At 39.5% G+C, this 25,533-nt stretch overlaps 4 protein-coding genes across 7 annotated transcripts in view; 2 read left to right on the forward strand and 2 right to left on the reverse strand.

The window, feature by feature from the left end:
* The first annotated feature begins 5 nt into the window (after positions 1-5).
* Positions 6-2,078, forward strand: TIMM8B (translocase of inner mitochondrial membrane 8 homolog B). The gene is made up of 2 exons (XM_027563776.1): positions 6-201; positions 1,681-2,078. The coding sequence occupies exons 1-2, from the start codon at positions 118-120 to the stop codon at positions 1,846-1,848; spliced, it is 252 nt and encodes an 83-aa protein (XP_027419577.1). The 5' UTR covers positions 6-117; the 3' UTR covers positions 1,849-2,078.
* On the reverse strand, positions 1,989-14,460 carry NKAPD1 (NKAP domain containing 1). 4 transcript variants are annotated; one of them, XM_027563769.1, is made up of 6 exons: positions 14,371-14,460; positions 12,925-13,001; positions 7,756-7,856; positions 6,078-6,227; positions 5,091-5,144; positions 1,989-4,656 (listed from the first exon to the last, which is right to left on the reverse strand). In XM_027563769.1, the coding sequence occupies exons 2-6, from the start codon at positions 12,991-12,993 to the stop codon at positions 4,155-4,157; spliced, it is 876 nt and encodes a 291-aa protein (XP_027419570.1). In that variant the 5' UTR covers positions 12,994-13,001; positions 14,371-14,460; the 3' UTR covers positions 1,989-4,154. The 4 variants fall into 4 exon arrangements, with proteins under 4 accessions (XP_027419570.1, XP_027419567.1, XP_027419568.1 ...); XM_027563766.1 differs by having other exon boundaries at positions 1,989-4,659; XM_027563767.1 differs by having other exon boundaries at positions 1,989-4,659; positions 13,809-14,437.
* A 21-nt stretch (positions 14,461-14,481) lies between these two features.
* PIH1D2 (PIH1 domain containing 2) lies at positions 14,482-21,498 on the forward strand. The gene is made up of 6 exons (XM_027563765.1): positions 14,482-14,760; positions 15,788-15,990; positions 16,399-16,522; positions 16,950-17,195; positions 18,450-18,715; positions 20,453-21,498. The coding sequence occupies exons 2-6, from the start codon at positions 15,814-15,816 to the stop codon at positions 20,585-20,587; spliced, it is 948 nt and encodes a 315-aa protein (XP_027419566.1). The 5' UTR covers positions 14,482-14,760; positions 15,788-15,813; the 3' UTR covers positions 20,588-21,498.
* Positions 21,499-22,488: 990 nt separating this feature from the next.
* DLAT (dihydrolipoamide S-acetyltransferase) overlaps positions 22,489-25,533 on the reverse strand; it is a 34,944-nt gene continuing 31,899 nt past the window's right edge. The window contains exons 13-14 of the mRNA XM_027563764.1: positions 25,073-25,209; positions 22,489-24,488 (exon numbers count right to left, since the gene is read on the reverse strand). Coding sequence (XP_027419565.1) covers positions 24,359-24,488; positions 25,073-25,209 — 267 coding nt within the window. The 3' untranslated portion in view covers positions 22,489-24,358. The remainder of the gene's footprint in view (positions 24,489-25,072; positions 25,210-25,533) is intronic.

Here is a 25,533-nt window from a genome sequence, read left to right on the forward strand (position 1 = left end):
GACAAGGAAGAAAACATGGAAACGGAAAAGGCCGCGTGAACCGGAAGTTGGGGTTGGCGCGGACCCGCCGCACATGCGCAGATAACTCTTCGGAAGGTCGGTAACTGGACACGGAAGATGGCGGAGCTGGGTGAGGCGGATGAAGCCGAGTTGCAACGCCTGGTGGCGGCCGAACAGCAGAAAGCGCAGTTCACTGCACAGGTGCGGGGATATGGACTAGTGTGAAGAGAAAGGAGGGTGAAGTACAAGTCCCAGGCACTCGCGGAGCTCTGAACGCTGGCGGCGTGGGGCGGCCGCCAGCCGCTCCGTGCTTGCTGCGCGTGGTTCTGCTCACTAAAGAAACGAGTCACTTCTGCCGCTGGTTACCTGCAATGCTCAGGTGCCCTGTGAGCCTAGCGTAGGGGAAAGAGAAAGTGTAAAGCGAAGCAAAAAGGTTCGGGTGACGCAAGTGCACGGAAGCCTAGTTTGGTGGCGAGCTCTCTAGGCTGGCATTGGGAGGACCCAGCTTCTCATACTGCTCTGTCCCTTACAGGCCACGTGCCCCTAAACAAAATACCCATCCACCGTAGGTCTTGGTTTCACAGTCGCCTGCTGCCTCACAGGATGTCGAGGATCATATGCAATGTATTTGAAAACGGTAGAGTAGTAGAGCATCATTGGATAAAAGTGGGCTGAAGTAGTCAGTGTAGACTTAGGTAGAACAAGAGCTTCGGAGCATAGTTCCAGCCCCGGCTTTGACCTTTACTAGCTGCATGATTTTGGACGTATTACTTACCCTGCCTCTTAAATGGAGGTCACAGTCATCCTTTAGGACCGCAAAAAGAATTGACTTAACTACTTAGTACCCCAGCCTCCCGAAATAGCTAAGCCCTTGGTAAATGGTTATTCCCCGCTTTTGCGGGCAGTGGAGGTGGTGGGAATGGGAGGGCTCGCGGAAGATAAGTGGCAAGAACCCTGGTTGGAAATCTTTGGGTCCTGAACATTTTGAAAGCGCACACATTTTCTGTGCTTCTGTGTGCATTTTTCTGTAGATTGGGTCCATAACCTTCATTGGATTCTCACATATATCCCTGACCCCCCAAAAGGTTAACGACTTAAGAACTGCTAAGGAATAGGCTTAGAATGAGAGGAGTGCAGTGGTTTGGGGGAATTAATTGGTACCATAGCTTTCCCAGCTTACACTGGTGTCAGTTTGGAAATAAAGAAGGTATCAATCCTGCCTGCAGTTTTACAATCTGATTAAGGAGGTGACGCAGAAAATAATCGTGCTCTCAAGGAGGTGATAATAAACTGGAAAAACCTTTAGGGAGGAGTGTTGAGGGCCAAATTAAGTATGCTATGTATGGACCTACCTCATTGAAACACATTGGTTGGGTGTTAAATAAGGGAGTGCCCTGAGTGGCTGACAAAGAAACTGATGCATTAGGCCAGCACTGGGGTGACTTGGTCGAAAGTACCTATTTTTCAGTTACTAAGGAGAAAAATAGACAAGGAGAGGATGAAAGTATTGTTGCAGGGTAGGAATGAGGAGTTGGACTGTATTGGTGACAAATTAGGAAGTGAGCAAAGAGTCAAAGAATGGTTCAGTCAGGTGACAGAAAATGAGAAAAATGGGAAGGAAATTCATAGGTAAGGCCTGTCAGCAGACCCCAAGTGGTTACTGTTTTTCTTTCCTCTTAGGTGCATCACTTCATGGAGCTATGTTGGGATAAATGTGTGGAGAAGCCAGGGAATCGCTTAGACTCTCGTACTGAAAATTGTCTCTCTAGCTGTGTGGACCGCTTCATTGACACTACTCTTGCTATCACCAGTCGGTTTGCGCAGATCGTACAGAGAGGAGGGCAGTAAGCCACCCCTGGAAGAGTAACAGCAGCAGCCAAGGACTGATTAAGCAGCCTGAAGGGCCTGCGGGGGAAGGCGGCCAGTCTGTCGGGTTGGCTTCAGGCAGCTACCAAGCCCGTTGGTGCTAAAAAGGAACAGATCAGATGTTCAAAAAGTGAAATTTATTTATTGGGAATTCAGAAATTCCATCTTGTATCACAACAGTTTATTCAATAAATGTGAATTCTTCAACTCTCTTTTTTAAATCCCATTTTAGGATTTAATATATAGATCTCTGATTGGTAGGAACATTACAAATAAGTATGTTCCAAGGCCATTAGTAGTGCAAATGAGAGATCTTAGGTTTTGAAGAGCCATCCTAAGCCATATTTAAGGGGGTGGGAAGAACCATCAAAAGCCTTAGCCTAAGGCATCGAGAGAATTTGGGGTTGAGAAAGGTGAAAACAGGAAACAGCTTTATTGCTTATACATGACCAAGAAAAGGTAAACATGGCAAAAAGCAAAACAGGCAAGATGTGTGTGCACTGGGAAAGAGGCCTGCTAGTATGAGACGAAGAGAAAGTCAAGACCTAAACACAATCAACTTCCTGGAGAAGCCTGGTTCCACTGGCCCATCTTCCTGAGTCTGTGCTTAGAATCAAAACTTTTAGAGCACAGAAACAATGCTAAAAAACAAACCCAGGAGCTGAAAACTCCTTCCCACAAAGATTTCACTTACACCAAGAAGAAAACAATTGCTTTAGGTTAAGAGGTAGTAATTATAGACTGTTCTTCCCTACTTGGGCCCTTAATCTCAATGTTAAAAATATGCACCATGGAACATCTGCAACAGTACCAAAGTACTAATATTTCAAATAAATATCCCAAAAGGTAGCACCTGCTTCGAGTCAAGGGCTAGGGAACCTCTGGCCAACTGTTTATTTATGACTAAGCATTAGAAATCTGTTCTGTAAAGAGAACAATTTAATAGTTCAGAGCTACAAAATATTACCACCTCATGGAATGTTGTCATAGGCTATTGCTGGTGTCATACACTGTCAGGCTACCATGAAGTATTTCTGTATTACACATGGGGAAAGTTCCAGGGAGGTTGACTTACCTGCTCCAAACCTCGTAACCAACTAATGGCAGAACCAAGACAAAAAGTCTGAGCTTTCAAGATTTTTACTCAGCCCATGAAGTGACAGCCAGGAAAATACAATGTCACTTGTTCTGCCATAGTAAATAAAACTCACTTGTGTTCTGCCAGCCTTCCTCCAACGAGTTTAGTTTCTTAAGAGTTAACATAGTAGGATCACCGTATTATAGCACAGGGAAATAACAAGATCTTTGCTTGGTGCTTTAATCCAAAGGCAGACTAGGAAGAAATGGATATGTCCCTGAGAAGCCTATTCATTTTGGAATCGATTCAACCTAGTTTCAAGGGAAATCTACAAGTTCATTAACTAAGAAATGAACAAGGAAGACAACATTTAAATGGCTGTTGCTGCCCTGAATCCTTTTCAGTGCACAATGAGATAGCACGACTGATGCCTAATTCTTCATTTGGTTAAGGACTTACCCAAGACAACTTACCCAAGAAATAATTTTGAATACAAGTGCATTTAGGCAATAAACAGTGGAACTGGAAAACCTTTTACTATCCAATCACCCATGTTTAGGGGTATACTGAGTATAGCCACAGACCCTGTCCAGCAGGGAAATATGACAAAAACCCCTAGTTTCTACCAGTAACAGCTGTCTAAGGATGTTACCATGAATTGAAAATGTTTGTTCTTATGCTCATTTCCTTATTAAGTAAACTGGACCACATCTGTGGGGCCAAAATACAGAAAAGATCAAAGCACCAAAGCTAAAGACAAACTGTGGCACCTATTATATAATAAACAAGAGCAACACGATATTTCCTCATCATACCATTCTATATAGCACTAGCTCAATCCATCTCTTGACCCCAGCCCTTGCTTTCCCCAAATTCAACACTGTGACTGGTATACCCAGGTCTTTACTGGATTCAACTTTCTGGGTCCTTTAATTTGCTGCATACGCACTCTACCCTAAATGTGATTAATCACAAAAAATAATCTCTTCAAGAAACCTTCATAACAAAATAACGGATTCCCTATTAACAGTAAGAGGATCAAGTTTAACAGGCCAAACTAGACAAGACGTCTGTCAGAACATATATAGATGGCACAGGACAGCTCTAACCTCAGGCCCTGTGCCGAGCAGTAGCGTCACTGGCAAACCCCAAGGTGTAAGAACTGTAAATATCCAGAGTCATGCAGAAAACATGAATGCCGCTTTCTCATTTAGTCATCCTCTGAACTCTCGGCAGACCTTTCATCTGTAGCCACTTTCCAATTTGTGCGTTTGTTTGTCCTCTCCTGTATTTCATTGTTAACTACAGGGATGTGGGCTTTTTTCTCTCTCTTTTTCCTTTTGGTTTTCTTAGTGTCTCTCTCCTCACTTTCCTCAGAACTGCTGGATGCAGAATCATCTGATGGGGAAGTGTCACTCTCTGCCTCTAATAAAGGAGATTTCTTGAGAGACTTTTTCCTGGATTTTTTCTTGCGTTTGTGTGGTTGCTTCCTTTTCCTGGTACTAGAAGCCCCAGTTTCTTCCGAGAACTCGCTTGAGGAATCTGCTGTTATATCTGTGGCTTCCTTTTTGCTCTTCTTCTGTTTTTTGTGTGACTTCTTTTTCTGCTTTTTTTTGTGGGACTTCTTTGACTTCTTGTGTTTGTGAGATTCATGGGTAGATGATTTTACCTGGGGAGATGTTTTTTTCCCATTGGTAATATCTTGCTGATCACTACTAATAAAAAAGAAAAACTGCTTTACTGTAGAAAATACAAAGTGTATTTATATAATTTTTATATTCTGCTTTTGAAATGGGAAGTTGGGGTTAACCTCTGAATTTTAAATAAAAACTTTGATACAAGCTTACCATCAGACTTTATCACTGAGTTTTGTTTCTTCATTTTTAAAATGAAGATAAAAATCCTTATCTGCCATACTGAGTTACTGTATGGAACACTGTATATAAAACCGACATGCTACAGATATGCCAAATGTCAGGGAAAGGCAAAATATCAGTCCTCTCCCAACTAAACTGCCTATTTCTCTGGTTACATTTTTAATGGCAAATGTCATATACTTGGTAAAAAATTAGGAACTTCATTTATAATTCAGACATCGTACTAATCTTAGTTTCTAAGTTTTTTCCAGTAAGCCTACTTGCCTTACCTGTCTGTTTCAAATTCTTCAGGGTATAACTCTTTATATCCACTGTGGCCCCATCTGTAAGATAACGTTTTATTACACATATTACTAAATCAATGCATACATTTCTTAAAACTAAGACAAATTAGACTTAGGAGTGTATACATACACAGACACACACAGAACAAAAAAAGATATGGAAGAGCCAACACCACATTTATAGATCAGTAACTTGGTTACATTTTCCATACTATACACTCTAATTTCAGAAAAAAAGGATTCCTTTATCCATTTGTAAGAAAACTTGCCATTCTCTTCCTTGAAACACTGAGGAACTCTTAATATGCTGCTCTTCAGTTGTGAAATACTTCTCTAAAAGCACTTTATAACATAATGCTGTCTACCTTGGGACAACTTTTTTGAATAAGTTAATTGAGGTATAATCCATATACCATAAAATTCACCCATTTAAAGAGTATGATTCAGTGGCTTTTAGCATATTCAGAGTTGTGCAACCATTACCACTATGATTTTATAATATTTTCATCACCCCAAAAAAAAACAATCCCCCAAAAAAACATCAGCAGTTATTCCACTCCTCCATCTCCTACAGCCCATGGCAACCACTAATCTACTTTCCTTTTTTTTTTTTAATTTTATTTTATTTTTAAACTTTATATAATCGTATTAGTTTTTCTCTATAGAATCATATAATAAGTGGCCTTTTGTGTCTGACTTTTCTCACCTGGCATAACGTTTTCAAGGTTCATCCATGTTCTAGCATGTAACGTACTTTATTCCTTTTACTGCCAAATAGCATTCCATTACCATTCCATATACCGCATTTTGTTTATCCATCCATTAACAGACAGACATTTGGGTTTCCACTTTTTTGGCTATTATGAGTATGTTATGAACATTTCTGTAATAAGCTTTTGCAGGGATAATTTTTAAAAAGTACACATTCTCAAGCCAAATATCACTAATGGTCATAAGAATTTAGTCACAGACCTGTCTGGCATGTTAGCTTCATAATCATATAACTTCTTGTTCCAGGATTTAGCCTTAAGAAAACCATCATCCAGTGCTCCACAAATTTCATTCTTTGGCCTCCAGTAGTCTCTTTGACTTTCTTCATCAAAACCATCACTGCGCATCCGGCTATAAGAGAAAAGAGAAGAACTTTTAGATACAGAAGCAATCTGTAAGGTTACTTTATGGAATATCATGCACAAAACTCACTGAACAAGCTAAAAGGAGACCAAAACAATCTAATACTTTTTTTATAACCTGATACTTAAAAATATATATATCTTTTTAACATTATGTCCTTCCTTAATTTGTACAGTTATTCAATGAAAATATGATCATCACTACCCCTCCTACTGCAAAGGACAGACAAAATAACTTTTGGACTGGGGCATGTTATACCTCACTCACTGATTCTGAAGGAAGCAGACCGATAATCACAGCTGGGGACATCTCAAACTGCCCCAGTGATTTTGAGATATACTCCCTTCCCTAACACCAGCTCCTACTGTAATTAGATCACAGTAACAGTGGTAGCAAGGTGTAACCCATGAATATATTGAACTAGAAAAACAGTTAAGAACTACTAATCTAGCCTGTGCCTACAAAATCCCACTAACAAGTCACTAAGCCAGCTAAGAGGTTATCAAAAATGTTTAAGGGCCTCCTACATGCCTATGAGGCACTGTTACAGCTGCAGGACTATAATGGGAAATGAGCCAATCAAAAAACTGCCCCTAAAGAAATTATGTTTTAAAGACTTATTCATCATGACAGGCATTAATAATCCACTCCAAAAGAACAGTATTTTGTTCTGGAATGTTACTTGGAATTGAATAACCAACACAAATCATCATCTGCACTAAGTACTTCCAAATTCTCAAAGAACCATCCTCAGAGAGAAAACAGACTGAAAAGGTATTTATTTGTATGTTGAGACCCTGCCATGTTTACCATGGATACCCTGAATACTTTCTTGTGGAAAACTATTCACACACAATCACTCCAAAGTCCACACACTCAGCAGGCACACTCCTTAAATATCTCACTATTATTAACCATGTTCCTGGATGGCTTTAGAAATCAGCATTGATAACTTTATAGTCATTTTTCATACAACAGCTCTACACCAATAGGCATATGAGGCCCAGGAGATGTTCCAACACTCTGACATTCCTATACGTCCACAGGTAAGACAACTAAGCCTACATAATCTTTCATACTCACACTCAAATTATTAAGAAGGTAATGTGAAAGGTTGTGTGACTAAGACAGTGAGTAGATAAAGAAAACGCAGAGAGAGGATGAAAGACTAAAAAGGCAAAGGTGTGAATGATCAGCTAAGTGACCATAACATGCTCATAGAAAATCTTAAGTCAAAAGCCATCAGGTAAGGTCAGAATCCATAGAATCCTTAACGTTTACAATTGTTCAAGGCAGAATTTTTAAGTTCTCCATTCCAAATAAGTACAAAGAGTGGGGCTATATGCATCATAGCCATTACCTGTATGCTTGAGTCAAGATTTATGAAAAAAGGAAGGTCTTAAAAGACTCACAGAACTGAATTCATCTATCTTTAGCACACCATCATATTTTTAAACAAAAGTTGATGATTCTGAATGAGATGAGAGTATTTTGGTTCTCAGAGTTGCAACTTCACCTTGAACTGCTGGGTAACATTCTCCTTTTGGTCCCCCGGTAAGCATCATCCATCTGTTTCTCCAGTTCTCTTATTTTCCACATATCTGATTCCTCTTGTATCTGGATTTAAAAAAAAAAGAAAGAAAGACAAATAAGTTACTAGAACTTCCCCGGTGGCACTGTAGATAAGAATCCACATGCCAATGAAGAGGACACAGGGTCGATCCCTTGTCTGGGAAGATTTCACATGCTGCGAAGCAACTGAGTCCTTCTGCCACAACTACTGAGCCCGCGCTCTGGAGCCTGAAAGCCCCAACTACTGAGCTCATGTGCTGTGCACCCAGACCCTGTGCTCTCCAACGAGAGAGGCCACCAAAATGAGAAGTCCATACAACGAGTAGTCCCTGTGCAAAGCAATGAATACCTAGTTCAGCCAATAAATAAACTTATTTTTAAAAAATAAGTTAATAAAAATAACACTTTACATCACAGAAAAGTAATTGCAAATAAAGTCTGCACTAGTTATTGGATTACAAACTGTGTTTTGATCAGGAACCTGGGAAACAAATTCTGGTTTCTCTAGAGTGCTTAAACAATCCAACTCAGTAAATCTCAATTATGTAGAATTCTGCAGCAACAAAAGAGCTTTTTAACCCCTGCATAGATACACTCTTCACCTTATTAACCAAGTATGCTGCAGTTAGAAAACGATAATCCCTTATGTTTCTAAAATGCTTTGTGATTTTAATTGTATCATCTCTATTGAATTTTAAGCAATCTTACAAGGAAAGCAAAAAAAAGGTACTATTACTACATTTTACTGAGAAGAAACAAAAGCTCATCGATTTTTACCAAAGTCAAAAAGCCAATAAAGACTGGTCTTTCAACTTTCTAGGCTATGTCTCTTTTACAACACAGTAATTTTTGTTAAAAACAAAGCAAAACAAAATAGCATGAGAACTGTTAGACAATTTCCTGAAAAGCAGAGTACAGCTGCACAAAGAACAATCAGCTATTTCTAAGCCCTCCTATAATATTCTGTTAAATTTGCACTCAATTTACCTTTTTTAATCACTGCTTTCAAATATAAGCTTACCATCCAACTAGGAGAGGTTTAAAGCAATTGCAGAAGCTGCTTATGTAACAGCTACACACTCACTCACAATCAAAATATCAGGGGATAGGACAATATTAACATCTGCAATCTAATTAGGAGTTGCATTTTTTCATATTGTTCAAGAGAACACACTGGTCATAGCAAACACCCTCTTCCAACAACACAAAAGATGACTCTACACATGGACATCCCCAAATGGTCAATACCAAAATCAGACTGATTCTATTCTTTGCAGCCAAAGATGGAGAAGCTCTATACAGTCAGAAAAAACAAGACCAGAAGCTGACTGTGGATCAGATCATGAACTCCTTATTGCAAAATTCAGACTTAAAGAAAGTAGGGAAAACCACTAGGCCATTCAGGTATGATCTAAATCAAATCCCTTATGATTATACAGTGGAAGTGACAAATAGATTCAAGGGATTGCATCTAATAGACAGAATGCCTGAAGAACTATGGATGGAGATTCCTAACACTTGTATAGGAGGCAATGATCAAAACCAACCCCAAGAAAAAGAAATGCAAAAAGGTAAAATGGTTGTCTGAGGAGGCCTTACAAATAGCTGAGAAAAGAAGAGAAACAAAAGGCAAAGGAGAAAAGGAGAGATATATCCATCTGAATGCAGACTTCCAACGAATATCAAGGAGAGTTAAGGAAGCCTTCCTCAGTGATCAATGCAAAGAAATAGAGGAAAACAACAGAATGGGAAAGACTAGAGATCTCTTCAAGAAAATTAGAGATACCAAGGGAACATTTCATGCAAAGATGAATGCAATAAAGGACAGAAACAGTATGGACCCAACAGAAGCAGAAGATATTAAGAAGAGGTAGCAAGAACACACAGAAGAACTGTACAAAAAAGATCTTAATGACCCAGATAACCACGATGGTGTGATCACTCACCTAGAGCCAGACATCCTGGAATGTGAAGTCAAGTAGGACTTAGGATGCATCACTATGAACAAAGCTAGTGGAGGTGACGGAATTCCAGCTGAGCTATTTCAAGTCCTAAAAGATGATGTTGTTAAGTTCTGCACCCAATATGCCAGCAAATTTGGAAAACTCAGCAGTGGCCACAGGACTGGAAAAGGTCAGTTTTCATTCCAATCCCTAAGAAAGGAAATGCCAAAGACTGCTCAAACTACTGCACAATTGCACTCATCTCACAGGCTAGCAAAAGTAATGCTCAAAATTCTCCAAGTTAGACTTCAACAGTGTGTGAACCAAAACTTCCAGATGTTCAAACTGGATTTAGAAAAGGCAGAAGAACCAGAGATCAAATTGCCAACATCTTTTAGATCACAGAAAAAGCAAGAGAATTCCAGAAGAACATCTATTTCTGCTTCATTACTACTCTAAAGCTTCTGACTGTGTGGATCATAACAAACTGTGGAAAATTCAAGAGTTGGGAATACCAGACCACCTTACCTGCCTCCTGAGAAATCTGTATGCAGGTCAAGAACCAACAGTTAGAACCAGACATGGAACAACATACTGGTTCCAAATTGGGAAAGGAGTACTTCAAGGCTATGTATTATCACCCTGCTTATTATTTTTTGGGGGGAGTACATCATATGAAACGCCAAGCTGGATGAAGCACAAGCAGGAATCAAGACTTCAGGGAGAAATATCAATAACCTCAGATATGCAGATGACACCACCCTTATGGAAGAAAGCAGACAGGAACTAAAGAGGCTCTTGATGAAAGTCAAAGAGGAGAGTGAAAAAGATGGCTTAAAACTTAACATTCAAAAGACGAAGATTACGGTATCTGGTCCCATTACTTCATGGCAAATAGATAGCGAAACACTGGAAACAGTGGCTGACTTTATTTTTGGGGGCTCCAAAATCACTGCAGATGGTGACTGCAGCCATGAAATTCAAAGATGCTTGCTCCTTGGAAGAAAAGTTATGACAAACCTAGACAGCATATTAAAAAGTAGAGACATTACTTTACCAACAAAGGTCCATCTAGTCAAAGCTATGGTTTTTCCAGTAGTCATGTATGGATGTGAGAGTTGGACTATAAAGAAACCTGAGCACCAAAGAATTGATGTTTTTGAACTGCAGTGCTGGAGAAGACTCTTGTGAGTCCTTTGGACTACAAGGAGATCAAAGCAGTCAATCCTAAAGGAAATCAGTCCTGAACATTCATTGGAAACACTGATGCTGAAGCTCCAAAACTTTGGCCACCTGATCAAAGAGCTGATTCACTGGAAAGACCCTGGTGCTGGGAAAAACTGAAGGTAGGAAGAGAAGAGGATGACAGAGGAGGAGACGACTGGATGGCATCACTGACTCAATGGACATGAGTTTCAGCAAGCTCCAGGAGTTGGTGATAGACAGGGAAACCTGGCGTGATGCCATCCATGAGGTCGCAGAGTTGGACACCACTGAGAAACTGAACTGAACTGAAACAGAAGTTGCACAGAGTTCACCAAAGACAACTAAAGTTTTGACCTCATCTGCTCTCATGACCTCTATCACTTCGTGCATCAGTAACCCTCAAACCTTTATATCCAGTCTCAATTTTTCTCCTTTCCTCCAAGTCTAAGTTGCCAACTGTCTGGATATCCTATAAGCACCTTACCATCAACATGTTCAAAACCAAATTAATTACCTTTCCCATCGTATCTGTTTCTTATTTTATTCCCTATCTCAATTAATTGCATCATCATCATCATTCACCCAGTCACACAAGGTGGTTATACTTGATTCTAGAATTATCACTATCATCCAATCAATCATCAAATTCCTTGAACTCCAGTCCCTAAATTCTTCATCTTCATCCCTACTATCACTGTTTTCATGTGAATCCCTCATCATCTCTCACCTGAAATACTACAACTATCTCCTAACTGGCCTCTCTACTATTTCAACCCATCTGATCTATCCCCTCCCCAGCTAACAAATCATCTTTCTAAAATAAAAATACAGTGAAACAGTGGAAACAGTGACTGACTTTATTTTTCTGGGCTCCAAAATCACTGCAGATGGTGAATACAGCAATAAAATTAAAAGATGCTTACTCCTTGGAAGGCAAGTTATGACCAACCTAAATAGCATATTAAGAAGCAGAGACACTACTTTGCCAGCAAAGGTCCATCTAGTCAAGGCTATGGTTTTTCCAGTGGTCATGAATGGATGTGAGAGTTGAACTATAAAGAAAGCTGAGCATCAAAGAATTGATGCTTTTGAGCTGTGGTGTTGGAGAAGACTCTTGGAGAGTCCCTTGGACTGCAAGGAGATTCAACCAGTCCATCGTAAAGGAGATCAGTCCTGGGTGCTCATTGGAAGGACTGATGCTGAAGCTGAAACTCCAATACTTTGGCCATCTGATGCGAAGAGCTGACTCATTGGAAAAGACCCTGATGCTGGGAAAGATTGAGGGCAGGAGGAGAAAAGGACGACAGATGATGAGATGGTTGGATGGCATCATCGACTCAATGGACATGGGTTTTGGTGGACTCCGGGAGTTGGTGATGGACAGGGAGGCCTGGCATGCTGTGGTTCATGGGGTCGCAAAGAGTAAGACACGACTGAGTGACTGAACTGAACGGAACATCTCAAACCTTGCTTTGAAATATTTAATGGTTTCTTTATTGCCTACAGGAAAAAGTCTGATCTCCAAGCATCACAATCCAACTCTAATTCACCACTCAAGCCTCACCTTCTGCCATTACCTCCCAAATTCTCTACGTTATAGATGCATACAATTTCTTACCCTAACTGCTTCATGCTCCTTACCATATACTACTACATGATGTTTCCTCTGTGCTGAATGATCTTTGACATCTGATAAACTTGAACCTGTTCATCAAGAACTAGTTCAAACATCAGCAGTTCAAATACCACCCATTGTGTGAAGCCTTTCCCAATTTCCCAAGGCAGATTTCATTATTCCTTCCTCAGTGGATGAAAGCACTTTGTGTATGTCTACATTACAATACTTACCAAATTATATTCTATTTATTTTATTTATCTTTGTCTCTTCCAGCTGTACAAAAATCCCTCCAAGCACACTGTTTGCCCTCCTTAACCATGAGGAATAACTAAGGTGTATCTCTAACCTTATTGTGAGCATCTGTGTGCCGGATGACATTTCTCAGGAGAACTTTCCCCAAAGGAACTCGGGACATTCTTCAATCTGAAATGAATCAATAAGTAACATTTAATAATTTAATATATTTTATCACTATGAAGCATGAGATAAAGAAAAGATTACTGAACTAGAAGTCAGTGGTCCTGAGGAATAGTTTTTCCTTCACCATTAAAAGGGGAAAACACCTGTCCACACTAATGTGAGGATGAAAGGAGATAATGTACACTGGAGTTCTCTGAAACTACACCAAATTAAGTGCTTTCAAGAGCACCATTTTATTTAATCCTTAAAATAACTGTTTTATTTTCCCTGGTGGCTCAGATGGTAAAGCGTCTGTCTGCCTGCAATGAGGGAGACCGGGGTTCGATCCCTGCGTCAGGAAGATCCCCTGGAGAAGGAAATGGCAACCCATTCCAGTACTCTTGCCTGGAAAATTCCATGGACAGAGGAGCCTTGTAGGCTACAGTCCATGGGATCGCGAAGAGTCGGACACGACTGAGTGACTTCACTTCACTTCACCTTCATTCCTTTTCTGTAGATGACATTCCCTTAAAGCCATACCTTGCCCCAGGGCACACAGTCCAGGGCAAACAAAATTCAGATTAGAAATCAATTCCCAAATCTCAATTAGTTTGCAGTTAAACACCTAGATTTAACAAAGTCAGGGCCACAAATATGAACAGTAAAAAAAACTGACCCCTAAAAACATCAACTGCAAAGATGCCCTACACTGCTTCATTCAACGGAATTTTATGTTCTATTTTGTCCAGAAGCCTCCAAAAAATAAATGACAGAGATATTCACGTGTGTAGCTATCAGGGGCTTTGGGCAACCACCCCACCGCTCACTCACCCCTCGATCCTGAGGAAATCAGGCATCTTGTTAGTGTGAGACGAAGAACCATTCCATTACAAGATCTCCTCCGACCCAGGAAGCCAAGGAGTCAGGGCTCAAAGGCAGCTCTGCAGCTTCACCCGAGTCCTTCGTGAAAACGCAGCCTTCCCACCGGTTATTCCGCCCTCACCCGTGGCCCAGGTCACGGCCGCCGTTCCCTCAGCCCAGGCCGACAGGCAGATTTCTCTCCGGACTGAGGCCGGGGGCTGCTCCGGAGCGGAATTCGGGCGGCCGGGTTGGCTGGGGCATTCCCCGCTCACGTTCGTCTGGGACTATCCCAGGGGTTGGGTTTCACTCCCCAAAAAGGGATAAGGACGCTTTGGACGGGTACGACCCTCGACTGGGCCCTAAGATGTATCTAGAGTGGCTGAAGTGGGGGTGGGGAGGGGAGCTTCCAAGTGGAAGAGAAACTACCCCTATCTTCGTCACCGGGACCCTTGCTCCCCAGCGGCCACGGGGCTCCTGGTAACCTTCCTTCCAAACGCCCTCCCCACAAAAACACACACAAACACACCCATACCGTGCGCCGCAGCCTCGCGTGGCGGGGTTGGGGGGAGGAAGCTCTCTGAGAGAAGAGGGAGCTGACTTCCCTTCCAGGCCGGAAGTGGTGCTCACGGGAAATTCTTCCCACCAACAGAAGTCCCGAGGATTCCCAAAGAAGGGTTTCCAGGACACTCTAGAAGTCCTCAGAGGTAGAACGGGAGGCAAAAGGACCTCTTTCCGTCCTGGAAAAGAAGTGGGTCAGGCTAAGCCGAAAAGCAAGCCCAGAACCAAAAGGAGAAGACTCGGGAACTGGATGTAGAAAGATAAGACTTTTCTGTCTGGAGCTTTCCGGACTCAATTAGAGGGTGTCCCAATGTGGTTACCGTGGTAACCGGCGTCGCGTTTTGTCAAGAAACCAAAGGAAGAGGTAGGTTCGCCGACCTCTGGAAAAATTAAATTTCCCATTTAGTCTAATCTTAATGTAGTATTTGGAGAATCCTCCTCATTCTGTGGATGCTGTGAGATACGTCTCCATTGACGGAGGGGGCTTAGAGAGAGGTTATATCAAGTGGTATAGAGAATATTATTCTTGGCAGGTGTTCCAGCCTCTCCGTATTAGCTTACTTAATCCTCACGATAACCCTATGAGATAGGTATTATCGCCTCCATTTCGAGGAGAATAAACTGAGGCACATGTGTAAATTAATTTCTCAAGATCACACAGCTAGTAAATGATAGAGCTAAGAGTGGAATCTCGGCATTCTGGCTGCAGAGTCCATGCTTTTAACTCCTAAACTATGCTGAGGATTGAGAAAGTCTCATGTGACCCTCAACCCACAGCACACTTCTAGCAAATTCAGGCCCCAGTTAGCATATACCCGGGTGCTGAAACAAGAAAATCCCAAGAAATCCAAATTTTAAATGACCTCTCAAGCGGAGAAGGCACTGGCGACCCACTCCAGTACTCTTGCCTGGAAAATCCCATGGACGGAGGAGCCTAGTAGGCTGCAGTCCATGGGGTCGCGAAGAGTCGGACACGACTGAGCGACTTCACTTTGACTTTTCACTTTCATGCACTGGAGAAGGAAATGGCAACCCACTCCAGTGTTCTTGCCTGGAGAATCCCATGGACAGAGAAGCCTAGTGGGCTGCAGTCTACGGGGTCGCACAGAGTCGGACACGACTGAAGCGACTTAGCAGCAGCAGCAAGGCTTGTGATGGTCTATGCAGAGGTTAAGGACTTACTATCTGAGAGAGCATCTTGAGAATGTAAGAAAGGGTACTAAATAGAGTATAAGGAAAAGATAAAACAGTGCTGATCCATAATCTTTTAGGCACTGGTGTTAAGAATAGCTGTCAACTTCAACAAGACAGCCCCTGAACTGTTCCTCCTCCCCCCAAAGAATAGATTTGAGGGGAGATTTTTTTCTTCCTTAAGTCATGTCTTTCCACAGGCTTAAGAGGCCTATTCATCTCAATCATGGAGTCATCCTCAAAGGGTCTGCTTACCCAGGTTACTCAGTTCTGGAACCTCTTAGATGATCTGGCTGAAAGTAACCCTGAGAGCTATCAGAAGTTCATTCAACAGCAGCTCAAAGAGGGGAAAGAGCTCTGTGCTGCCCCAGAACCACAGCTCTGTCTACAAACCAGGATCCTGGTATGTAGAGTTGGTGCCCAGAGAAAGGGAAGTCCTGATTGAAATGGTCCTGGAATAACCAGACAATGGCTTACCCTTAGCTATTACTACTTCAACATAAGAACATTGAGGGAAACTGTCACTCTGAATAATGGAAAATTGAATGTAATGTGAAAGACAGTGTTGATGGAATAAGAATGGGAATTTCATATTTGACACATTTTGGAGATCCCAAAATCAGTCATTTTTCTGCTAGAATAAAAATCAAAAGTAATGTAATTATTTAATAGAGAATAACATAGTTGGAGATTTTTCAAATAAAGAGAACTTATTTGGTTGGGGAGGTAACTCTGTGATGAGTTACCTTTAGGATATTTTTAAAAATTTTAAAAACTGGATTTTGAGACATGCAAATTTTTTGCTTTCTAGAAACCGAAAGAAAAATTACTTTTTATCAACCTATGTCAGTGGAAAAGGATCCCAGCTCCAGAATCAGCCACTCATCCAGTACCTCTAAGTATTGGCAGACCAGAAGATATATCTGAGACATCAGGTACATAGAATTATGGGAGAGAAAGCACATTTTAAAAATTGGGATGTGGGAATAAGCATGGGCCAGATTTTACGTGGTAAAAAGGCATTACATATTTGGTCATGGTATAGTCAATGAATAATAAGGGCCCATGGGGTTGCAAAGAGTCGGACACAACTGAGCGACTGAACTGAACTGAATAAAGGTACTTTGTGAAAATTGAATACTAATTTCCTAATAATATGAGCTATTTTAATTCATATAAAATGCCAAGAAATTCTCTAATTGGAATTTTATATATATAGCACCATTGTGATTGTCTTTGAAGATACAGAAATAGAATTTATACTTTTCCATCTTTATCAGGATATGACTTAAAATATTACCTGACGATATCATTACTAAAACAAATTGTCTTCATTTCACACCTTCTGAATTACACACACAGATGTTTACACAGTCATCGATGTTGCCTATCATCCTGATGTTCTCCAGGCAGCAGAGAAAGACCAAGTGAAAAAAGATCAACTGATACGGATGGCCATGAGATGCATTGAGGAACAATTCCAATTTACTCTCTCAAACTGTTACTATATTACCAAATTTAGAATAAAAGGAAGCATTCAAAGAATGAAACAAAATCTGATGGGAATCCAAACCAATCCCGCAGACTTAAGAGAGAAAATGAGAAACGGTAAGTTAATGAAATGTAATGGAAAGTGATCTGATTTAAAATGCTTTTTGCTTCTGGTGTACATTTTGCAAACTAGAAGTCGCAATTTTAAAAGATGAGAAATTTAAGATAGAAAAATATAAATATTAGATATTAGAAATATTAGCATGTCCCAACATAGATGCTGGAGAAGGCAATGGTACCCCACTCCAGTACTCTTGCCTGGAAAATCCCATGGACGGTGGAGCCTGGTAGGCTGCAGTCCATGGGGTCGCTAAGAGTTGGACACAGCTGAGCCACCTCACTTTCACTTTCACTTTTCACTTGCATGCGCTGGAGAAGGAAATGGCAACCCACTCGTGTTCTTGCCTGGAGAATCCCAGGGATGGGGGAACCTGGTGGGCTGCCATCTGTGGGGTCACACAGAATCAGACACTACTAAAGCGATTTAGCAGCAGCAGCAGCAGCAACATAGACAGAGGCTTCCCTGATGACTCAGTGGTAAAGGACTCGCCTGCCAATTCAAGAGGCGTGGGTCAGCTCCCCAGGTCAGGAAGATCCCCTGGAGAAGAAAATGGCAACCCACTCCAGTATTCCTGCCTGGGAAATCCCATGGACAGAGAAGCCTGGCAGGCTACAGTCCATAGGGTCTCAAAAGAGTCGGATACAATTTCGTGACTAAACAACAACAACATAGATGGGCCTAGAGATTATCATACAAAGCGAAGTAGATCAGAAGGAGGAAGACAAATACCATATGATATCGCTTATGTGTGGAATCTAAAAAACGACACAAATGAACCTATCTAAGAAACAGGCTCATAAAGAAAAGACTTGTGGTTGCAAGGGAAAGAGAAATGGGCTGGGAATTTGGGATTAGCAGATGCAAACTATTATATATAGGATGAATAAACAACAAGGTCCTATTGTATGGCACAGGAAACTATATTCAATATCCTATGATAAACCATCATGGAAAAGAATATGAAAAACATGTAACTGGGTCTTTTTGCTATTCCACAGATATTAAACACAACCCTGTACATCAACAATACTTCAATAAAATTTTAAAAAATATTAGCATGTCCTTAAAGATAAATCCTGCAAACTTTTAAACCAGATTGTCTGGTTTAAGAATCTTTTCAGATTCCCAAACCAATTTACCTGCAGTTTTGTCTGCCGTCTTGGCTAACACTACCACTGTTACAGCTCAATGCCTGATAGTATTTCATGTTGATTAATTTTGTGATTTCATTTTCCTTTTTTCAAATAAAGAACTAACCCTTGAAAAGATACGAAGCAGTACTGTGAGCAATTCAGATCAGTTTCCTCAACTTCTACTGCCAGAAGACCAAGTTTCAAGTAAAACAGCATGTCTGATAGAAGAGATTTCTAGTACAGAGATTAAAGTGGAGATGAAGAGACCAGCCTATGAATTAAAAATTGTGGCAGATCAGAATGAGAAACCTCTGAAAATTGAATTAAAAGTTGAATTACCTGGTGTTAATTCAGTATCTCTCTGTGACCTTAGTGTTTCTGAGGTAAGCTGAATAGGTAATACTGTAAATTTCTATCAGTCAATAATCACTGTGTTATGCTGCAGTAAAAAAAAAAACTCCACAATCTCAGTGGCTTACAATAATTTGCTCAGGTTACATGTCAACTCATCCTGCTTTGCTCTGTGAGTGCTGCACATTTTAAGATACAAGGTGAAAGAACAATTTTCACTTTAGACAAGTCATTCTGATGGAAGAGGGAAATAGAAATGGTGAAACCATGCAATAGATCCTAAAACTTCCTCTCAGATATGGAATCTATTGCTTATGCTCACATTGTATTGATCAAAGTAAGTCAGAAGGCCAAGTCCTACATCAGTACGGCTGGGAAGAACATTCTTCTCACAAGCAGTCACTGGAAGTTACATAATAAGGATGCATAAATCGTCTTATAAAAGAAAAGCAACAATCTACAGTCTACCACAGTCCACCCTCTTGGTCACAAGTATTTGCTTCTTTTCCCAAGAAAAATATCTCCAATCCCAGTATCAGACTTTGAAGTGCAAGATTTTGCCATCATAATCTGCATTAGACAAAATTTGCATGAACTGCAATGACAAGTTATCTATTTCTGTAACCCCATGCATCAAACAATGTAGAATGGAGACAGAATAACCACAATCCACAGTCTCAATTCAGAAACTGGAAAACTATAAGGCACACAGTAGTTATTGATATTCAGCAATTCTAAAATCCTGGTAGGCAGATAGTACAAGGGTCCCTTTCCTGGAGGTAGAGGATGTTCTTGCTGAGGTCCCTTGACAAGCTTCCTTGATTACCTAGCCTCCTAGTTCCATTATTTTCCATGACTTTTAGCTCCATTCTTTGGGAGGTTTTTTCTCTTTCATAATCTACCTTAGCCATGCCTGAAAAGAGCGTTGAAGACTATGCTGTCATTTGGTGCTGAGGAGCTTACTCAACCTGTTTGCTGCCCATGGAATGTTGAGGCTGAAAGGTTATTTCTCAATTTTATTACTGGTTGAAAATAAAAATTGGTTCCATTTTTCATTCAAGTCTTAAAATTTATGGGCTCTGTATCAGTTCAGTTCAGTCGCTCAGTCGTGTCCAACTCTTTGTGACCCCATGAATTGCAGCACACCAGGCCTCCTTGTCCATCACCAACTCCCGGAGTTCACTCAGACTCACGTCCATCGAGTCAGTGATGCCATCCAGCCATCTCATCCTCTGTCGTCCCCGTCTCCTCCTGCCCCCAGTATTCCCTTTCAATTCTTTATATTCCCTTGCAAATTGAGAACTTTTCTAACTTCATCTTTTTGTAGTACCTTGTTAAATGTAGCCAACAGAACCAACGCATGCAAATAACATTCTATTTTCCCATTTCTGTACCTAAAAACACAAGTTAATGAGGTAGATTGTCTTCCAAATTATTGTGCTAAGGGCGTTATCACCATAAAACATAGATCACCATCTTTCCAGTCTCCAGCAAGTTTTCTTGCTGCTTGCTGGTCAGCCGTGAAGTCAATGCCACATAATTTATAATGGCAGCATCCATCTTCTGGTACTGTTATCAATTCACTTTTAATGCACTGAACAACCACCACCTCAGAATCTCAGGGATTTACAATACCTTTACTGCTCATAAGTGGACCCTCTTCTTATGGAAAAGGAGTGAATAACTGGGAACAATAAACCCATAACAAATTCTAACCAGGAAATACTTTTCTATTTTCATCTTTTAAAATCGCTCTTTATTTTTTTTAGGATGATATATTGATCGAGGTCTCTGAAAAGTACAGATTATATCTAAACCTTCCAGAATCTGTGGATACTGAAATGACTACAGCAAAATTTATCAAAGAGAAAGCCACTTTAATTGTCACGATACCATTGGTGTAAGTTAAAAGCATCAAGTATTTGGAGTTTTTTGTGAAAGTCATGTGAATTAGAGGGCCTCCATTATCTGTGAAGAGGTTTATCTTAAAAACTTTTAAGTTTCATTTTCTAGGAGTTTCTTTTGATGGAATGAGATTTTCTCATCAGCTGCTTTTTAAAATTCTTTCTCCTCAAGTAAACTTGGCATTAAGCAGAAACTACCAAAAACAGTACTGCCGTGATATACTTGTTTTGAAGATATTTGTAATGGCCTCAAGTAACTTAAATACCATTTGGGAAAAGTCTGTCTCCAGGTATTATAATATGTAAGAATTCTTTGTTTACTAGTTGAAAACATTTTTGTCTCTAGTAAATTCTTGCATCAGGAATAAATACCAGACTGTGCAAGAAGTTTTTTACTACCAAGATGTACCTTAGCAGTGAAAGCTTCCTCCAGCAGTAAAGATGTAGGACCAGTGTAATGTGTAAACCTTTGCTTCTGTGAACCTCTGTACTTCTATAAAGCAAGCTCTGCCAGGAGTCCAAGCCACCCAGGCCTACCTCCCTTTAATATCAGGTATGGACTTGTCTGTGGATTAGATAAAGCGATGCAGTGACAGTCATTGGGTATTATTACACGTAAGACATAAAATACATCCAACTCTAATTTAAGGCAAAGGGGCTGACTTTGGGACAAGTGCCTTTCTCTTAAGAAAATAACTTTTAAAATACAGAAGTGATGTACTTTTACTCCCATTCATCTATCAGTTCTTTGTTCAATACAGAAGTATGTTTTCCAATTTATATCCAAGTAAGCAACATTCACACCAAACTTTAAACATCCCTTGTCTTTTCTAAATACAAAACACTCTCCTTGTAATTATGTTTCTAATTCAACATAAGGTCTTTAAATAAAGTTCTCATTAATTTTAAAACTTTTAACTTTAGAAACTAAAGTGTGTGATAACAGTAACTGACCTGTGATAATCAGAAATGAGTAATTTTCTTAAACCTGGTGTGGACTTGAATTTTTCTAGCAATAGGATAATTTATAGTTGGAAAGTTTTCTAGAACTGTGATATGCTATACTTATCCTTCAAAAGACCTAGAATACTTTGAGCTTTTCTTCTACAAAATCACTGTCAAACTTAATTTCTATAAGTTCCTATACCTACTTACACAGAAATAGCTGAATCTCTACTCTTGCACTCTCACACTTAGGTGCTACTTACGTCAGGAGTTATGTAATTGTGTACTTATTAATGAGTACAAGATCTAGTATGCTTAACGATAAAATGGTAAACTTACATCCTAGTTTTCCAAAATACCTTCACTTACAACATCTTCACCTCCCCCTCCCTACAAAAAGCAAAACTCTGGTCAGGAAGAGCATCAGCTAATAATGAACAGTTGAGCAGTTTAATCTGAATCTTATCAAGATATTTCTTCTTCAAAACTGAAAACTTTGAGATGAACATGAATTATCCTTGATTTAGATACCAGACTCTTCTACAAACTTGGCTTTAGAGATTAGGAATCAGTAGTAATTATTTTCTCATGTCCTCCAGAGTTTATGCATTACTGAGTGATGAGAATTCCTTACAGCACATTCCTGGGACCACTCGCACTGGTCAACCTCTGTAGTCCAGGCCTTGGGATACTACTTCATTCACAAACCTCAGGAATGGAGTTTATAGCTAGCAGAGCCAGACCACATTTCCTTGCTATGTACCACCTCCTAACAAGAGGGCTCCTTGAGCCTGAAGGTTAGATTATATGCTCCCAAATTCAGAACTTATTTTACCAATTCTATAAACTCAAAATGTATCTGTATTAAGAGCTTACCATGTATATAGCTGTTCCTGGTCTTAAAAAATCTAATGTGAAAAATAATTACCAAAAAATCAAAAATATTAGACAAGACATGTTGAAAACATATAGTTTAATTTTTCAAACAATCTAATTTGAACCAAAACACTATTTCTAAGACTTGTTCATTCCATCTGGTAAGGGAAATAAACTGAATCCAAATTTAGATTATAGCTCAGGTTAATTTTTAACTCAGAACAATTTTTATTAGAATGCAACTTTTAAATTTTTCTCTCAAGGGAACAACAGAGCCATAAACACTACCAAATAATGAATTATCTTTGAAGTTTCATGTATTTGAACCAGATGTGGCTCATACTACTGATGGTCCCTTGTCGTAAGTTTGTTCCTTCTCCATAATCTTCAATTCAAGCTAAAATCACTACTGAAAAGTCAGATTAACGTATTTATTTTCATAATAATACGGCAAGGAAAATATTCCTGGAATATATCGAGTGTCACTTGTGCGCCATGTAATAATGAACATTTAGAAACAGATTCCACATTGAAAGGCCTAAATTTCAGGGAACAGTTCTGCATATTACATTTTATAAGGAGGATCAGATTTGCTAATAGTCATAAACAATTCCAAATTTATTATTAAGTCACATCAATTCCATAGAAAGTCTAGAACTGCAATAATGTTTCTAATTCATTTTTATTATCCTGAATATCACCACCCCCCACCCCCCTACAGAAAGGCAAATTGTAAGAAAATGGAAAATAAATATTTAGGCTGATAAGGTAGCAAACAACCTAAATAATCTTTTTCTCTCTGACAGGATTTTAGGGTTTTCTTATTTTACATGAGACAACATTGGGGTGGAAAAACATAGAACACTTCTTTTTGTACACATTTAACATTTTCCACTTTATCCAAGTAGAAATGACCAGTTTGTTCCAGTCATCATCTTTTATCACTCCAAACTGTCCACTAGTGTATCTCTCCCCTTTTTCTTTTCAGGTACAACTTGATGATAAATGGACTTTGGCACATATCTCACTAGGAACCATATTTACATATATACACTTATTCCATTCCACAGTTACTTGATACAAGTTTTTCAAGTATTTAAGTAATAAATCCTAGTAATTTAGTTCATTTGCAAGTAACCACTAGTTAATTTTACAGGAAAAATTCTACTTTCACAAGTTCACTCTGTTAAATTCTATAAGCATATTCTTTTATTTGAGGCAATTATAGAATTCTGCTCTCACAATGACACATTTAAATAGATACACACACAAATTCTCACTTATACCAAGGAGCTGGTTCATATTTATATCTTCATCTCAAGAGGAGAAAACAACCATTTCTGAATTCATAGAAAAACAACAAAGAACAGCTGGTTGAACAGTCCTATGAAAATGTTGACTTTTAAAGTTTTCTCATATTTTCCTTCAAGTTCTCCATGCTTCTTATCCATGATAAACCAAGATTTATGTAACAGAAAAATTTTAACTAGGTTTAAATTCCAAAATCAAGTTTCAGTTCAAATCCTTTCTCCAAATGAAGTAGTTTTCCTGACTTCTCTTTTCTCAAATCTAATCAAAACATTTGAGTTAATTAAATTTCAAAACCTCAAGGTCTCATCAAGGTTACTTTTATGTGCCTGTCTCAATAGGGAACCACAATTCTACCTCTGCATTTCCAGTGGAAGGACTTACCACCAAAGGGCTATGCCATAGGCCCCTTGACCTGGAGTACACAGCTTAAAATCTGGTGTTTATTAAATGTGCACAATATTGGGATGTATTGGCATTTTAAAAAATTCGTAATGCCCATTACAAATAACTTATCTGGACAGACTCAAAAATAACTGATTAACCTTAAAATAAAAAGAGAACCACCGTTTAATGACATATTAATACCTTGGTAAGAATGAAACAGTGTGACCTAGGCGAGTCTAGACATTCTTGGATTAATTATAACAACATGGTGATAGGTTTTTCAAGGTACTTTCTAAACTCAGCAAGCCACTGGGCTCCAACTGCTCCGTCGACAACCCGATGATCACAACTGAGTGTAACAGACATCATGCTGGCCACATCAAATCTAGAAAAAGATTAAAAAAACATTATTAGGTATTCTAAAAGCAATCACTAGATGTTAGCTAGTAACCAGCCCAAATGCCAGCTCCTAACTTACAATCCCAACCAGGTAACATTATTTTTCTCCTACTCTTCATGGGTTGTACATCTCTAGCTCAAATCAATAGTTTGAAGAAACAGACCAAACAACCATCTGAAGGATACAGGTCAGGAAACAACAGCCCATAGGCCAAATCCCACCAAACACAGATTCACTGGAATACATTTTTGTATTGGCTGTGCCTGCTTTCATACCACAATCGCCGAGTATTTGCAATAGCAACTGTGTGACCCAGAAAAAATAAAATATTTACTAACTGGCTCTTTAAGAAAAATTATGTTGACCCCTGACCTAGAGTAAATAAGACTTCCCATCTCAAATAGCAAAATAAGAAGAGTTGGTGCCCTGAGAAACTTCACTCTGTGCTTACATCTAGCTCTGTGTGAAGCTCCAGTATGCCATGCCAATAATTATAAAACCTAAGACTCAAAGCCAGGGATACTGTAATGAAAGTAAGTTTACAACTCCCTCTCCATTTTGGCACTTACCCTTTTTCATTATCTGCTGGAACCAGTCTATCCTCTGAAGCACCAATTGCCAAAATACATGCTTGAGGTGGGTTTATAATAGCAGAGAAGTTCTTAATCCCAAACATTCCTAAATTTGAGATCGTAAAAGTGCCACCCTAAAGGGAAAAAAAAAAATTTAAAAACAGATCATGGTAACTGCTTGTCAATATAAATCAGAAAAAATGACAAATGTTTTGTGAAAAGACCTTAAGATGTTTTACTTTAAGAAGGGATTCTTAGCAACATGGATGAACCTAGAGATTATCAAACTAGGCAAGTCAGAAAGAGAAAGACAAATACGGTATCATTTATATGTGCAATATAAAATACGACACAAGTGAACTTATCTACGAAACAGAAATAGACTCTCAGACATAGAGACAGACTCATGGTTGCTAAGGCGGGGGGAGAGTTCAATTGGGAGTTTGGGATTAACAGAC

Source organism: Bos indicus x Bos taurus, chromosome 15 (genome assembly GCF_003369695.1).
Source record: "Bos indicus x Bos taurus breed Angus x Brahman F1 hybrid chromosome 15, Bos_hybrid_MaternalHap_v2.0, whole genome shotgun sequence".
NCBI lineage: Eukaryota > Metazoa > Chordata > Mammalia > Artiodactyla > Bovidae > Bos > Bos indicus x Bos taurus.

Coding starts and splice junctions, on each gene's coding strand:
- TIMM8B (XM_027563776.1), top strand. CDS start 118: ATGGCGGAGCTGGGTGAGGCGGATGAAGCCGAGTTGCAACGCCTGGTG. Junction 202..1,680: donor AAGCGCAGTTCACTGCACAG/GTGCGGGGATAT, acceptor CTTTCCTCTTAG/GTGCATCACTTCATGGAGCT.
- NKAPD1 (XM_027563766.1), bottom strand. CDS start 12,993: ATGTCCCGAGTTCCTTTGGGGAAAGTTCTCCTGAGAAATGTCATCCGG. Junction 6,228..7,755: donor ATGTTACCCAGCAGTTCAAG/GTGAAGTTGCAA, acceptor TTTCTCTTATAG/CCGGATGCGCAGTGATGGTT. Junction 4,660..5,090: donor GAAGAATTTGAAACAGACAG/GTAAGGCAAGTA, acceptor CTTTTTTATTAG/TAGTGATCAGCAAGATATTA.
- PIH1D2 (XM_027563765.1), top strand. CDS start 15,814: ATGGAGTCATCCTCAAAGGGTCTGCTTACCCAGGTTACTCAGTTCTGG. Junction 17,196..18,449: donor AAGAGAGAAAATGAGAAACG/GTAAGTTAATGA, acceptor TTTCAAATAAAG/AACTAACCCTTGAAAAGATA. Junction 18,716..20,452: donor GTGACCTTAGTGTTTCTGAG/GTAAGCTGAATA, acceptor TATTTTTTTTAG/GATGATATATTGATCGAGGT.